At 37.3% G+C, this 17,774-nt stretch overlaps 1 protein-coding gene across 15 annotated transcripts in view; it reads right to left on the minus strand.

Moving 5' to 3' along the window:
- The window catches only part of trip12 (thyroid hormone receptor interactor 12), a 161,240-nt gene that overhangs the window by 40,263 nt on the left and 103,203 nt on the right, over window positions 1–17,774 (minus strand). For 14 of the 15 annotated variants that reach the window (XM_063045452.1, XM_063045444.1, XM_063045454.1 and 11 more), the window contains 5 exons: window positions 16,597–16,788; window positions 14,190–14,341; window positions 12,633–12,790; window positions 9,287–9,360; window positions 4,748–4,947 (listed from right to left, as the gene is read on the minus strand). In XM_063045452.1, coding sequence (XP_062901522.1) covers window positions 4,748–4,947; window positions 9,287–9,360; window positions 12,633–12,790; window positions 14,190–14,341; window positions 16,597–16,788 — 776 coding nt within the window. Of the gene's footprint in view, window positions 1–4,747; window positions 4,948–9,286; window positions 9,361–12,632; window positions 12,791–13,952; window positions 14,100–14,189; window positions 14,342–16,596; window positions 16,789–17,774 lie in introns of those variants that run through there. The other variant, XM_063045456.1, reaches the window with a different exon arrangement.

Genomic DNA, 17,774 nt, shown 5'->3' on the forward strand with positions numbered 1-17,774 from the left:
CACTTTATGTTAATAATCCTATTTTTTCTTGTTGCTGTGTCTATTCATGAGTTTGAGGTTTATTGTGGTTTTTTTTAATATATATTTTCCGGCTTTTGTTCTGTTCTGTGTGTATTTTAATTGAGCTAACTTTTTTTTACTTATTTTTTTTACTGTTTTACAATTAGCTGATCCTTTTCATATTTATACCTTTTTTTTAGGGAGCGTATACCGGAAGTCATGGGGGTAGTTTTAGCGCTTGCTTCTTTCTGGCGGGTCTGCTTTAGATTTTGCCTTGGGGTCTTGGGGCGGAGGGTGGTGGGAGGGGCTTCACGTTTTAGTTTGTTTCTCTTTGGGCTATATACATTATTGAAGTACTGGTTGCGTCCTTTTCCCCGGTATCTGTTGTATGTTCTGTTTCCTCTCCGGGTTTGTGGGTCGCGCCTATCGTCAATCCTCCTTGTTGTGGGTTGACTTTAGGATTTATGGAGTCTATTATTAATTTTGTCTCCTGGAATACTAATGGTCTTAATCATCCTATTAAAAGGAAAAAAGTTTTTAAAGTGTTCCGGAGACTTAAAAGCACAAATTTTATTTTTACAAGAGACCCATGTACGGAGGGGGGACAGACTACGTTTTTTCAAATTCTGGAAGGGTCAACAATTTCATTCGAACTCCAATGCTAAGATTCGAGGCGTCTCTATTTTTATAGATTCCTCAGTTACTTTTACACAACAGGATATTATCTCTGATCCGAATGGTAGATTTTTATTGGTTAGTGGTTTACTATTTAATAAAAAAGTAGTTTTGGTTAATGTTTATGCTTCTAATATGGATTGTCCGGAATTTTATAAATCATTGTTTGATCAGTTTCCGAATTTGAACGAGTTTTCATTGATTTGGGGCGGAGATCTTAACACCTGTTTGTCTCCAGCTTTGGACCGCTCGGCTCCTTTACGGACTTTACCTAATAAATCTGCAAATTTGATTAATTTTTTCCTTTCTGATTCTGGGTCGACGGACATTTGGCGTTTTCTGCATCCTCAGGAAAAAGATTTTTCCTTCTTTTCACATGTTCATCATTCCTATTCAAGAATTGATTATTTTTTCATTGATTCTCGTCTCATTCCTTCAGTGATTAAATGTGATTATGATTCTATAACCATTTCGGATCATGCTCCACTTAAGCTTTCTATTAAAATTATGGCCAATATACCAAACAATAGACAATGGCGTTTTAATTCGCTGTTGCTTCAGGACTCGGACTTTGTTAATTTTATGAATGAACAGATTGAGCTTTTTTTTACAATTAACCATACAGAAGATATTTCGGTTAACACTCTTTGGGACACTTTTAAAGCCTATATTCGGGGTCAGATTATTTCGTATTCCGTTGCTTTGAGGAAGAAACAGAAGCAGGAGGAGATGGCAATTGTGGACAAGATTAAAGAAATTGATAAGAAATATGTTATGGCTCCTTCTGAGGAGTTATACAAACAAAGAACTGAACTTCAAATGGAACACAGTTTATTACTCTCGTCCTCGATTGTAAACCAATTAAAGAAAACAAGAAGTGATTTTTATGTTCACAGTGATAAAATTGGCAAGCTGCTGGCTAATCAATTGAAATCTAATTATGTTAAATCTCAAATCAATCAGATTTATGACCAAAATGATCGATTGATATTGGATCATGTGGGGATTAATCAAACCTTTTGTGATTTTTATTCTTCTTTATATCAATCAGAGTCTCCTCGAGATTCTAAATATATGAATGATTTTTTAGATAAGTTAGACTTCCCTCAGATTTCACAGGATATGTCTTCTTTATTAGATACTTCCATTACAATGGATGAGATTAAGAATGTTATTTTTTCTATGAATCTGGGGAAAGCTCCTGGCCCTGATGGGTTTACCATTGAATTTTATAAATGTTTTGCTTCTTTATTGATTCCTTGGCTCTATAAGGTTTTTGAGGCTTCTTTGAAACTTGGTAAACTTCCGGTATCTTTTAATAGAGCATCAATTTCTCTAATACTAAAGAAGGATAAAGACCCTGCTCAATGTGCATCTTATAGACCAATATCTTTATTAAATGTTGATTCTAAAGTTTTTTCTAAGTTATTAGCAAATAGACTAGAAAAAGTACTTCCTTCTATTATTTCGGAAGACCAAACGGGTTTTATTAAAGGTCGTTACTCTTTTTATAATATTCGTACATTGTTAAATATCGTTTATACTCCCTCACAAAATGTTCCTGAGTGTGTTATTTCTTTAGATGCCGAGAAAGCTTTTGATAGAGTAGAATGGCCTTATTTATTTAAGGTGCTTGAAATGTTTAATTTTAGCTTGAAATTTATATCCTGGATTAAACTGTTATATCACTCCCCTGTAGCCTCGGTTCGTACTAACTCTTTAAACTCACCTTTTTTTCCTCTCTTTCGTGGTACTCGACAAGGCTGTCCTCTTAGTCCCCTATTATTTGATATTGCATTAGAACCTCTTGCAATTGCTATTCGAGAATCTTCAAATATTACTGGGATAACTCGGGGATTAAAGTCCCATAAATTATCACTCTATGCTGATGATTTACTTTTATATATTTCTAATCCTGAGAGATCCATTCCTGCTGTTTTAGAGTTATTAGCACAATTTGGTCTTTTCTCAGGTTATAAATTAAATCTTAGTAAGAGTGAACTTTTTCCGATTAATAAACATCTTCCCTTATATTATAAATTTCCATTTAAATTGATTAATAATTACTTTTCATATCTTGGGATTAAAATTACTTGTAAACATAAAGATTTATTTAATACTAACTTTTTACCATTAATAGACCATATTACTCAACTTTCATCTAAATGGTTTCCCTTATATTTAACTTTGATTGGTCGTATTAATGCAGTTAAGATGTTTTTTTTGCCAAAATTTTTATATGTGTTTCAGGCATTACCAATTTTCGTTCCTAAATCTTTTTTTGATAAAGTTGACTCTAAAATTTCTTCATTTATTTGGCAGAATAAGAATCCGAGACTGGGTAAAATACATTTACAGAAAGCTAAGAGAGATGGAGGTTTAGCATTACCTAACTTTAGATTTTATTATTGGGCTATTAATATTCGACATATGAAATTTTGGTTACTTGACCGGGACATACTATCTATTCCTAAATGGGTAGCATTGGAATTACAATCTGTTCAGGGTTATACACTTGGTTCTATTTTAGGTTCCTCTCTTCATTTTGATTCGAAACGTCTTAAGCAGGTCTCTAACCCGATAGTTAAATATGCTTTGCGCATTTGGTTTCAATTCAGAAAATTTTTTGATCTTAATCAATTCGGGTTAGCGATTCCTATTTTAGGTAACATATTTTTTCCTCCCTCTTTTACGGATCGCGCTTTTCAAACTTGGAAGACTAAGGGTATTTTACGGTTTTTGGATTTATTTTTAGATGGTTCCCTTATGTCTTTTGAACAATTATCTAATAAATATAACTTATCAAGAATACATTTTTTTAGATATTTACAAGTTAGAAATTTCCTAAGTACTATACTTTCTTCCTTTCCAATGCTTCCTCCTATATATATTTTAGATTCGATAATTAACCTTAATCCATGTCAGAAAGGTGCATCGGCTATGATTTATATTATTATTATGAAACTTAGGAAAGCTCCATTTGATAAGATTAGGGTAGATTGGGAACAGGAATTGGGGCTTACCATTTCTGTGGATGATTGGGGGCAGATTTTACAATTAGTTAATACTTCCTCTATTTGTGCTAAACATTCCCTAATTCAATTTAAAGTGGTTCATAGAGCACATATGTCCAAAGATAAGTTAGCGCGTTTTTACTCGCATATTAATCCTTTCTGTGATAGATGTTCGGGGCAGATAGCCTCTTTAACTCATGTTTTGGTCTTGCCCTACTTTGGAAACTTTTTGGAGAGATATTTTCAATATTATTTCTAAGGTATTAAATATAGATATCTCTCCTCACCCTATTACTGCTATCTTTGGACTACCTAAAATTTCTAGTAATCTTTCCCCTTCAGCCCGTAGAATGATTGCATTTCTTACTTTAATGGCGAAAAGATGTATTTTACAACATTGGAAAGAGCTTAATGCTCCAACTACCTTTTTTTGGTTTTCTCAGACGATTTTATGTTTGAATTTGGAGAAAATTAGAAGTAACCTTTATGATTCTTCATTTAAATTTGAACAGATTTGGGGACCTTTTATTCGATATTTTCATTTAATGTAATATTTACCCTTCTTGTTTTTTTTTCACTGTTTTTAATGGAGGTCGGGATTGAGGACGTGATTTTAAGTTTAACTCTGTTTGGTTTCAAGTTAGCCCATTGCTTTGCCTTGCTTTTAGTTAGCTGCACGGTGGGTTTTTTTTGGGGGTTTTTTTTTCTTTTTTTTCCATTGATATATATAAAATTTAGTATACTATTATGTTATCTTGGTTTCTTATGCTTAAATTACATTGTTTGTAGTATTTTCTTTTTGGTATTGTTATCTTTTGGAATTTTATTATACTTTAACATTGTATTAATGTTTATATGGCTTACCTTTTTTGTATACTTACTCAATAAAAAGATTTAAAAAGAAAGAAAGAAACAATTACACAAAAAAAATACAATTACTTTCTGTGAAAGTTACATAGAAGTGGAATAATGCTTTTACAATTGCTTTGATACAAAGGAAGCATGCAACCTTATTAGAATAAATTTCATTGCATGCAATGAGTGCACTTCATACATACCATATTGTATGGGTCTTTGTCCATATCCCTGCCCTTCCTAATGGATTACTCTCATCATCAGTGGATTCTCTTTCCTCATCAGCTTGCACACTGAACTGCCTGACAGCTTGGTAAACAGTCATGTTATAAGGTAGCAAATGATCTCCTATGTAAAACTGTAGTCTGTGCCTTACACTCCCCGAATTCAAGAATTGGGCAGCCTAGGATAAAAATAAAGGCCAAGGTTTAGTATACTCATCCTCTAAAGTACAGTTGCTTCAAGAATAAAAATCATTCGTTGACCTAGTAACTTAAACTTCAAAAACTATTGATTTATTCCTTTGTACATTAAGTATTAAGTATGCTGAATTTAGTAGCATCAAGGATATTGTGAGTGTTCAATTATAAACCATGATACACAGTGCAATAGCTAGAACATACCTATGCCATGTAATTAAAAAAACCTGCATTGAGCTTAGTGAGTTGCAAGTATTGGGATAGAAAATAGAGCACAGATTTAGATTGCAGCAAGGCAAAGGTAGCAACTACAGCTAATTGGTCAGGACTTTGCATTGATTGCATTGAAGAAATGGCATCTTCAGTCACCAAAAAAAAATGCTAACAATGCTTTCTTTGGTATCTATTCCTCCCTTTTCTGGCATAACTTGGAATCTGATCCCACCTACTGGGCAATTCTACTTACAGGCAAGTTAAACAAATTAATCAGCTTGACAGAAGAATTCTTAGACAGCAAGTTTAGTGAAAGCAATATAATTGACAGATGAGACCGTAAGGCCATAAGACAAAGGAGCAGAAATAGGCCATTTGGTCCATCGAGTCTGCTCCGCCATTTTATCATGAGCTGATCCATTCTCCCATTTAGTCCCACTCCCCCATCTTCTCACCATAACGTTTGATGCCCTGGCTACTCAGATACCTATCAATCTCTGCCTTAAATACACCCAATGACTTGGCCTCCACTGCTGCCCGTGGCAACAAATTCCATAGATTCACCACCCTCTAACTAAAAATATTTCTTCCCATTTCTGTTCTGAATGGGTGCCCTTCAATCCTTAAGTCATGCCCTCTCGTACTAGACTCCCCCATCATGGGAAACAACTTACTTTTAAATGGAAGGTGTAAATAAAGTTTAGATTGATTTTAAAATATGAAAACATACAAGATTTAAACACTTTCAAAGGCATTCACAGTGAGAACCGTGTACATAAGGTCTGTGCTACTGGCACAGCAGTTAGTTCTGCTGCCTTGTAGCAAATGCCCTGGGTTTGACCCTGACTGTGGTGTTTGAATACTCTCCCTATGACCTCATGGTTACTCTTTGTTTTCTCCCCCCGCCCCCCACATGCTGGCTAACAGGTTAAAATGACTGCTGTAAATTCCCTCATGTAGGTGGGTGGCAGGAAAATCATGAGGACAGGTAAATTGATGGAAATGTGTAAGTGTGATTCGTCTGGTTAGATTACTTGAAGATCAGCACATGTAGATAATTTAGTTATATAGATAAGAATGTAGGACAAACAATTAGCAAGTTCACAAATGACCTGCAGTTTAATATTGTTGATAATGGACAGAGCTATGTTGGCACTCTACAGCGACAACTTCAAGCTCATCTGTGGAAACAGCTTAATTTCTACCTTTAATGTCTTTTTCCTTTTCAAAGTGGATAGGGTTCTGTTGAAGACTGACAGAGCTACACTCAAACTTTGGTCCTTTGTGGCAGTTTTTTTGATATCCCAAGGGTATAGTCGAGAAGACTAGCGTAGCTTTGGGATTTTTAGGCTTTGCGGTCCTGGGAATGAGCAGATTCGATGCCAGCGGAATCGAGTGAAGCATCGTGGGAGAAAACGAAACATCAGATCAGCTGTCTGGGGCTCCGTACTTGCTCTCTCTTGCTGGTGGGGGCAAGAGTTTGCTGCCGATTTGTCAGTTAGAGAACTCTGGGGGGAGAAGCAATGTGCAGACCAACACTATTAATCAGAAAGTTGTTTCTGTCTCCCCTCCCGCTGTGAAAGGTGACACCTCTCTGTGCCTTTATTGGGGAGGGGAGAGAGCCTGTGGTGTGTCAAATTATCGGCTGAAAAATTAGTTTTTGTTATACTGCAGATCATGGTCTTTCTTGGGGGCTTTCCTATTGCCTGCTTGGTGGGTGCTGATGCTTCTTTTTTGCTGAACTGGGGGAATGGAGGGTCGTTGCTTTGCTGCTGCTGCTTGTGCATGGGGGGGGCTTTGGGGTTCTAAGGTTTTTACTGTTACTTATTCTTTTGGGGACTTTTGTTTTCATGGGTGCCCATGTAGAACAAGAATTTCAGGATGTATATTGTATACATGCTCTAATAATTAAATTGAACTATTGATGAAGGTCATCAATGGCAACAGATCAACGTTAAATTGGAGAAATGGACAGAAATGGCAAATGGAATTTAACCCTGAAAACTGAGATCAATAATGCTAGAACTAATAAAACCTGAATACAAATAACAAATGGAAGAACCCTAGGAAGTATGGAGGAACAGAGACACCTGGGTGTACTGTACATGTCCAAAAATCCCTGAAGACAGAAACATACAGATGAGGTGGTTAAGCAGCATTCAGTAGCTTGGGACACTAAATATAATGCAAAATTTTTATAGAATTGATCAATACATTACCTGGAGGAATTTCAGCTACCAGTGACTGGAAGGGCCAGTTTTGTATTCTTTTGGAGCTGAAGTAGTTCAATGGAGGTAGGGGCTAGCAGGTGGCGACTTGATGAATATAAACAAGAGCTTAGTCAAGATGGCACTAAACGGTGACTCCTTTGTTTGCATCTTTGGAAACAGTTCTATTTCCATCTTTAATATCTATTTTTCCCTTTCAGGTTTCTTTTGAAGACACTGACCTGGAGTTACACGCTGACTTTGGTTCTTTGCGGGAATGGGACCCGCTCTTGGGGGTGTTACAACTGGCTGTTATCTGACATGCCAAGGGCGCAGCCTAAGAGTTCAGCTCACCTTTGGAGGCCTAGGATCTTGGGGTTCTGGAGACTGGCAGATCGAAGGTCAGTGTCTTGGACCAGTGTGTCGTTGGAGCTGGAAGATCTTTGGCTGTGTGCCCAGAGACCTGAAATCTTTGGACACAGAGCTCGGAAAAAGCGACGCAATGGACTTTTAACATCATAAACTAGCGAGTTGTTTGTTATGTCTCCCCTCTCACTGTGAAACAGAGATATCTTTCTCCCTTATTAGGGAGAGAGAGAACCTGTGGTATGTCAAATACCGGATGAATGCATAGCATTGGAGTACTGCAAGTCTGTGTCTTTGCTGTTGCTTTTGCTGCACACTTGAGTGCCAAGTGGCAGGTGGCAATGCTTTTTTGTTTGCTGGTGGGGGGGAAGCTGGGGGGACTTTGGGGTTCTAACATTTAATTGTCATTCATTCTTTGGGGCACTCCTGTTTTCTTGGATGGGTACGAAGAAAAAGCATTTCAGGATGTATACATTTCTTCGACATAAAATATACCTTTAAACCAGATTAGCAGCATGGATCGAAGAAATGGTAGGCATTGAAGAAAGTGGTATTTACAACCAGAGGATTAAGGGTAGAGATTTGAGAAAATTCTCTTCCATCCATCCCCCCATGTGGTTGATATTTGGAGTATTCTAGATTTTAGTACTTTGAATAATACCTTATCAGTACCTGGGCACAGACAGCTATGGTCATGGCTGAGGGAGAACAAGCTTGAAAGCAGGATGTGTGACCTATTCCTGTTCAGGTTTAAAGATCAATGCCAAAGCTGCAAATTGTACTTTCATGTAAAGTATGAAAACACAAGGACAAGAATTAGAGTTATTGTTTTTACACCTTTTTCTCTGTGAAACAATATTCTGAGAAAGCTTAATATAAAGGATATTTCATAATGGATATAATTTCAATTTATAAATTGATTTAAATGTCCAAACTGCATGCCTCTTCAAGCATAACTCAAGTTCCTGAGTTTTAACTTCCAGCTCTAAGATTTTGCAAGAGTAGACTGTTTAACAAATTATCAATCGTTATCACATTCCAGTACGAGGTAATAGCTAAAAAAAAAACAACACAACCAGGAACAATAACAAGAGAACAGCTTGTTCCAATCTATTCAGCCAATTGAGACTAAATAAAACAGTCAATCCTTAATAAATCACACAGAATTATTCAACAGTAGAAAATAATCATAGCAAAGGTAAATGTTATATAATGGTGTAACATTCTCCAAAGCTTGGATGGTGCTTGAATTTGCAGCGGAAAGCAATACATGGAAATGTGGATGGATATACTCAGATGGACATACAACATAAATTTAAGCATTTGATGGCTTCTTTTGGATATTGGTTGAACGTTTCTCTCTTTTTATGAGAAAATTTTATATTGTGATCAAATAAAGTAAATTTGTAGATAGAAATATATATTTTCTAAAACAAACTGATTTTGTAAGTGAACATTTAACAGGTAACCATTAGTTTTAATAGAATAAGCTGACAATGATAAACACTTCTGTAAGATCCAGCTAAGAGAAACTCACCAATGACTCATCAATTTCATCATCTGAGCCATCATCATCGCTATCTTCATCTTCCTCACGTATTCTTCCATACCCTTGAATCAGAAAAATGTCAATATTAGCTCCAGAATTTCAGACCAGCACAATAGAGAACACAAATGCAATTAAAAATCATGACCACTATAGTGCAAAAAAAAAGCACAAGTACCAACAGTTCTAAATATTTACTTACCTTCTATTCTTTTTCATTCCTCTACGCTTTCTCCATCAGCCGAACTTCGCACCTCATTAAGGTGGCAGAGATTTTTTTTTTAAGTTCAGTGGGGCTCTACACAAGATAAGGCTGGCTACAGCTGCCACTTTCAATGGTAGTGGAGGAGTTCAAGGTGGCAAAGTGTAGAGCTGTATTGACATTGGGGGGTTTTGATAACAAGCTAATAAACTAAGCAAGAGTCACAACAAAATTAAGACAAAATTAGGTCTCCAACTCGGCCATAGATCTTACAGTGAGCTCCCTGCAATTGACAGACATCACTGGCAACCCATGCCCGGGATGGCAAGGCCTTGGTTCTGCACATTTCAAACAATGGGGGAGTGCAAATGCAAGGGATAGGCATGACATGGTCCAGGCAGAGGTATGGAACCACGAGGATGAAAGGCAGTGGAATTGGGGTCACGAGGGCGTCTGGAAGGAAGGTGATCTTCCCAAGTACAAGATCACTCTGGCAGAGCTTTGGTAACTGGAACCCTTCTGCATTGCTTTCCTCCCACAGTCCGTGTATAACACTCTCCCTACACCGTCACAGCTGCACACATGGGGGCTGAGAGAGGACTCAAACTGCAAGCTTTGTGGTCAGCGGGGTTCAATGGAACACATACTGTCAAGATGCAAAACAGCCTTAACATGAGGACGGTATACGTGGCACCACAACAAGGTCCTGCTGTCTCTTACTAACACACTGGAGCAGCAGAGGTGTAAAAAGAGACCACCCGGCAGAGGGGCAAACAAGGCCATCATTTTCATCAAGGAGAGAGCCACGCCAGTCATATCAAAGTGGCCCGAATCTGATCTGCTGAAAACTGTCAAACCATGGGAGATGAAGATCAACGTGAGGAGGAAGCTGCAGTTCCCAGAAGCCATGCAAACCACACTTTGCCAGACATCATACTGTGGTCCACCAAACACAAGAAAATCATCCTGGTGGAGCTCATAGTACCAGAGGAGGAAGGATGCAAGGAGGCTCACAAGAGGAAGGCCCTTCAGTACCAGTCCTCAATAGAGGAGTGCAAGAACAAAGAACGGTTGATTTGGCTATTCCTTGTGGAGATTGGCTGTAGAGGGTTCCCCGGCAAGGTCAGCATGGAGGCTGTGCCGGGCCTTAATGAGAAGAGCAAGAACCAAGCAGCTCACAGGATGGAGGGGAAGCAGAAAGAGTCTCTTACTGAATATGAAGCAGGTGAGAGGAGTTGAGCTGGAAGTCAGGAGCAAATAGGCAGTGACTTGGCTACCACTGCTGACCCGCCAACTGGAGAGTGTAGTGGTTGAAAATACTATGAAGGTTGAGTACCACCTGACGACATCTGTTTCTGGCCATGGCTACAGTTACCTCATCAGGTAACTGAACAGAACATGCCGGTATATGAAGGAAGCATAACCTGCAACTCCTCAATGGCTCAAGGCCCAGCTTTTACCACAAAATTTGCATGTAGCTAATGGAAATAACTCCAAGAATTCAAGTATTTCTATTTCTTAACACAAGGCAGCAGAGCAAATTTATATTTCACTCCCTCCTAATAGCTTCCCTATAATGCGGAACTCAAGTGTACACCATGCATTTGGGTCTTCTAGTATTAAAACTTTCACATTTCCCATTATGAAAATAAGAATTTCTTTCTTTTTCTTCACATGACATTAATTTCTATTGAACCTATATTTTCAAAATGAACACGGCACTAGTTCCAGAATATAGCACCTACTATTCTTTAACTAAAGATACCATTTCTTAATATGTTTTTGACTGTATCAACCACAGTTTTTAATATTTGTCTTGTACATTTTTCTCTGACCATTTACAATTAAATTTGGCATCCCAACGCTAATTTCAAAGGCACTTCCATGGTTACTTGAAACCGTCTTGAATCCTATTCACAATATTTGCCTCAACCATAATGGTTGTTGTCACCTAGAAAAAAAATTGTGATTTGTCAAAATTATCCATTCCAAAGTCCATGCTGGGAAATTTTAACTATCTATATCTATACAAACACACACACATCCTTTGAGACATAAATGTCAGAAGAAATGACAGACTAATGCAGGTCCCCAACCTTTTTTTTATGCCATGCACCTCTTACCAATAACCAAGATGTCCGTGAACCCCAGGACAAATAGGCCTAAATTAATCTACTTTTATATCACATTTAATAGGGTTTTTTGGTCATTCTTCAGTACACAAGCAAAATTTTGAAGCATTGGCAATTTTTTCTCATCTTTCCTCTGCCCTTGCTTTAAACATGCAATCTGTTTTCTTCCTTTTCTTCAATCTGTTTTGCCTTCAACCATTAAGATTTGTTTTTCTAACATTCTTCTCTTTGCAAGATGAATAGTTAACATCTGAGCAAAATAAAATCAAAATTTCAAATGGAATGCTTGATCTACTTTTGTGAAGTATTCCTGATGTTTTATAGGCAGATTACTATCTATACTAGTGACATTGCTTTCCTCATAACAAGCCACTGGGGTTCATTCTTCCTTTAAAGTCAATCCAGCTCACTTTTATCCACTTCCAGTATAAAGTAGACAAGAGCGTTGGTGTCTTTTGCTTTTCATCTATAATAGATGTGGTCTGTACTCAGATTTTTAGCAAAGCCACAAATCAGCTGGGTGATTGAAAACATGTTGCATTTCTCAATAGTGAATTGATTTCCTTCAGCTTCTAAGCTGCACCTTGACAAAATAAAACTTAACAGATAACCTCAATTCTAGCCTAGCTTTTTAAGTGTTGCTATTTTAATTGAGGACTCTTAAAAGTTAATTTTGTTAAGCCAAGTCAATTGGAAAATGGATTCTTTACACTTGTGAACTGAGGAATGATAAACAATCTTAAATTAAGGTTTAAATAAGGTGGCATTAAAACATTGAGTCCAACTAATGATATTTAAATATTTTCAAATAAAATTAATTTGTCCCAGACAGTTAAGCCAATTTAAGTGAAATGTCCAGGTTGGTGTAAATTAGACAAAGCCTCGATTGTTTGACAAAATACAGTAGATTTTTAATCCAAGGTAAAATTTGAACATTATTGCCAACACCACAACATAATTGAAAGAAAATTTTACTGCTCAACTCATATCAAACAGCCATTACCTCTGACAACAAGATAACGCTCAATGGCCTGTACTAAAGCCAATGGGTCAATCTTCACTGGACCACCCTTCCACTGCTTGACATTGGTACTGTCTGGATGTCTCTGTAACTGACATTTCAATTGATGTGTATTGAAGAACTTCAGAGCCTGTGATCCCCTGATGAAAGAAAGAATCAAATGAAAGTACATTGTCATGGAAAAGGAAAACTAACTTCCAGAGATACACAGGCAACTAAAACTATTACACTGCCCTGGCCCCCCACCCCAATCAGGAAAGATTTATGCAAGAGTAGCAGGTTAAATGCAGAGGTCGAATGTAAACATGTACATGAGCAGTGCAGGATAGAGTCTGAAAGTAAAAGCTTACATTATTTCAAAAACCATCACTATATTATCCGATGCTGATTATATACATGAGTCTCAAAAATTCCAAATAATTGAGGGCCAGCTGAAACCCAATGATGGGTCTCAGCCCAAAACACCAACTATTTATTCCCCTCATAGATGCTACCTGACCTGCTGAATTCCTCCAGTATTGTGCGTTGCTCTGGATTCCAGTATTATTTGCAAAGTCTCAGGTGTTTATAACTGAAGGCTAACTTAGCCTCGGACAATTAGAAGTTAAAATGGGTAACAGTGACATAATCTACCCAAACACGTAACATTGACATAGGCTCCAAATATTAGTTATTTTTTTTGAACTCCAAGAGAACCTCTTCACTAGGTGCAGCATGATGACATTGTGCAAAATTTACATTTTGGTGTGACTGCTTGTGTTTCCTCTGGTTCTACATCACGACTGGCAAGGTGACTTCAGTAAATTACTCTTCAATATAGGTTAATGCCAAAATAAATCAAAAATTAATATTGATTGGCCTACAATAAACATATAGCAAGAGTTGTTCCTTTTTGCAAACTGTGGTGCATTGGGAGGCATTTTCTTTGCCATTTCCTGAGTATTTGTCTGTTTTGTTTCACAAGGCCGAGTTGCCAGCTCGATGATCAACCCAGCATGGATGGAAAGTGGGCAGGGGGCAGGATGGGTTCAAACCCGTGACCCTTCACCTGATGCTGATGCCACTACACCACCATTTGACATATAGCAAGAGTACACGGAAATAAAACCAGTAGGATTGTCACTGAGATCTAGTGTGGAATTAATAGGGGAAATAGCTTCCCATTTCATTAAAACTTACAGCAACAGGATGCTATTTCAGCTTGGAGCTAAATAAAGTTCAGATTGAGTTCATTTTTAAGTTGGTATGGAACAACACCATGATATGCCAAACACTCCAGCAAAACCCACACACCCAGTCATAGGACTTCCATGATTTAGTTAAATCAAACCACACCCAAAGATCAATCTCTAATATCCGAATCATAAAATTAAGTTGCTGTAATCCAGGGATATTAACCTTAAAGGTTGTAAATGTTTCTCAACAATGGCTGGCTTTCTTTTAGATTGCCTGCAGGTTGGTGGAGACAGCAAGGGAACAGAGTGAAAAATGCAGTTTCCACACCTTTAAATTCTTGATACTTCTATTTATTATTCATACCTGCTTCCTGTTCCATTACCACTTGGGAAATCATGCACCTTCACTGGAAACTGCTCCATCTGACTCAGACAATTGTTCATTTTGTGCACCAATGCCAGCAATGGCCCGTTTCCAAGTGGTTCAAGTCTACCAAGAGGTTCATCTCCTGGAGGCTGCAAAGAGATAAAATACATAGCAATCCTGAGAATTATCTCTATTCATCCAGGTTTGGAAAATTGATTTTTTCCTTCCTCCTTACTTTAAATGTGTAAAGGCAAATGACACCAAAGCTTAATTCAGCACAAGGCATTCTGCAAATAGTGGCTTGGTCAGCAGAATTTCTCTTAGCAAAACCTCTGAGATAGAACTGATTAACAGACCTATATCAGAGATGCTACTTGGAAAATGAGCTTTCAATCTGTGTGCACAATTTATATCATTTAGTGTTGGAGAGCGATTAAACACGTTACATTATAAGCCAGCTTCCAACAAAAGAAATAATTATCAGTTGGATCTTTTTTTTAAGTCTATTATAGGCAGATATATTTTCAGCATTGGCAACATAACAGGTTTATAATAGTGCAGACAACATAACTATTAACACAATGGCAATGCATCTATATATTTAGATCTATTCTGCAATTATACAAAAAGTTTTTGAAACATCTCATGTTCAGAATCAGTATCAAGCAGCACAAAAATGGGCTTCTTGGCCCACTATGCCCATGCCACCAAATTATCCAAATGAACAAATCCCATTTACTAGCACTTGGTCCATAACCTCATGTTGGTGATTCAAATGATCTGTTGAAAAAAATTCCTCATATCCTCTGATCCTCTTACTCCTCACATTCATTGGCCAAAGACAAATCAACAAAACTTCACCAAATCATGACTTTTCTCCTCTCATAAGCAAAATTTACCATACAATTGCTTACGCACCGCTGAAGACCAAATTAAAGTGAAGTGCTCCAGAAAAAGTTACCAGGATTTAGCGATTAATAAAGATACTGACTTCCTCTCGAGACCAATAGTTTTTAAAACTACGTTTTTCTCTTGTTTTATTTCATTTGGTAGGGACAGAACTTAGGAGAGCTGAGACAGCAAATAATTGGATGAGTGCTTATTGGAAATACTGCTCCTGGTGGTTAATTTGTTGATGTACCTGAATAAATTACATTAAATTGACAGCTAATTTACTTAGTTGGAGGCAAGATAATCTACCAAAAAAAATTGTTACTTATAATCTCCCTTAAAAGTTGAGACACCAATTGCTTTGACATGAAGAATAATTTAGTTTTACCTCTCTGCAGCACTCCAATGACATCTTTAAGCAGTGAATCTAAGATTTTGATACAGCGACAATGAACAAGATATATCAAAGTGAGACATGCAGCATGAAAATTACCACTGAAGAATAAGCACGATATTACTGGCTAGAGGTTAAAAGGGAGAAGTGCTATCACAGTAATTATATGTTGTACTCTATCCTGTAGGTAATACAATCTGTAGCCAAACTGCCAGAGAAGTTCGTAAGTTTTGGTGGCATGGACCTTGCTTCAGTAAATCGTAGGACCTGAATGCTGCAGACCTTCCAATATCATTGCAATTCTACTTATCCAATAGAATAGTGAAACTATTATATTAAATTCCAGGCATAGGTAAGTGTAACTAGCTGGGATGAGATGTGAGAATTTCTAACCCCTGCCCTATTTCTGCAATGGTTAATTTGGTTGAACAAATTAATCTTCAAGGCCAAAAGGCATTGTCAAATATTCTAATAGAAGCAAATCCATAAAGTAAAGAGGAAACAGCTTTTAATATAACCAATGTCATGGGTTACATAGGAAATGCAAGGATGAAAGGACAACTTCCAACTCTGATCAGTCACCCAAAGAAAACAGCATCTTCCTTTAGAGTATACAATCACAGATTATAATATGACTACTGAACTTCAAGATGTACAGTACTCCAACTATTTGTTTCCTGAGCAATAATCAACTTAAGAATATGATAAAAGTGGTAAGCAGACGGTACTTCCACTGCACCTGCTCTGATTCCATGGCTATATTCCCTACTACCCATACCCATTTACATTGAATGTTCTTGCAGCCCTTTTTTTTATATAAACTGTTCTAATTTTTGTGGCAACTGTTCCCCACACACCGCAAGACATTTGGGTGCTTCAGGTTCAAAATTGTTTACAAAGTTTTTGACTAATACTATTTGATGTCAAGATGGTTCATAAAGAATTTTAACCTTTCTGAAATTTAAATATATACACTGTAATGAAAAATTGAAGTGCTTTTTGAGCGACTCATCAGTTTGATGATCTTACAGAACTAGATCTGGTATTACTAGTTATCAAATCGGCAAGATTTGTCAGAAGGGAAAAAATAAATGTATGAAATCAAGAGTTACCACTTACAGGACAACCATAGAATACGTGAAGAAACCTTTTCAATCTGACATGTCGGTTCACAAGGTCTTTGTCACTTTTAGACGTCAAATACAACAGTAATTGCTTTACAAAACCACTGTGCTGAATTTCAAAGGACGACACATCAGACTCTGAGACTATTGAGCGGATTTCTAAAAGGCACTCAATTCCTCCATCCACCTTTTATTTGGGAGGTGTGGGAGGGAGGGAGGAAGAGAGAAGAGAGAGGAAGGTTAAAACATTGTAAGATATCAATTATAACAAAACTGCTTCAAAAATTTAGTGCAAATGCTATTCTAGCACACATTTTATACAAATATTCATGATTTACGTAATTCTTAGACAACCTCATAGCGTGCTTTCATTAAATAATCTGTCTTAAAATTAATATTATGTGACATGAGATCAAAGTTTCAGCTTTAGACTTGATCAAAGGCAAAGGTGAAACGTGTAGTATATGCATCACGTATAGCATTGGACAAATGACACTCAGAGGAAATAGGTGGGTAGATAGAGCAAAGGCCTGATTGCAAAACAATCAAGGAAGCAACTGGGGGGGGGGGGGCGGGAGTCTAATGTTACACTCTTGAGATGAAATTTAAAGCCCTGTAGACATTTAGAATTATATGAACCAGGTAGATTCTAAGAGAAATGGAATCGGCATTGAAATATACAAACTGAAATGGACTTTGCAGGAATCAGATCAGAAGCAACAGTCTAATATGGCTGCATCAGCTGGGTGAAACCTTTTACCATTGAAACCCATTCCCTATCCCAAGACATTAAGTTACTCAAACTTCTATTTAATTTTTATCAACTCTGCTTTGTCATTTTGAAGGATATTCATCATAGAACCTACTAGTTGTATGCCAATTAGCTTCATTTATAAAATTTTAAAGGCATCCATTAGTCTTGTGAGACCATGGATCTGCGCCTGGGAAGTCTTCACTCTCCAGGGCGCAGGCCTCGGCAAGGTTGTATGGAAGACCGGCATTAACACTTCCCAGAGCCCTGCCAATTGCTTTGGATGTTTTGTCCTGGTTTAACTTCCAAAAAAGCATTATTTTACACTTGTCTGAGCTAAATTCCATCTGCCATTCCTTCACCCTCTTTCCCCAATATCCTATAAACTTAAGCAACTTTATTCACTATCCACTCTACTAACT

Source organism: Mobula hypostoma, chromosome 4, assembly GCF_963921235.1.
Source record: "Mobula hypostoma chromosome 4, sMobHyp1.1, whole genome shotgun sequence".
In the NCBI taxonomy this organism is placed as follows: Eukaryota; Metazoa; Chordata; class Chondrichthyes; order Myliobatiformes; family Myliobatidae; genus Mobula; species Mobula hypostoma.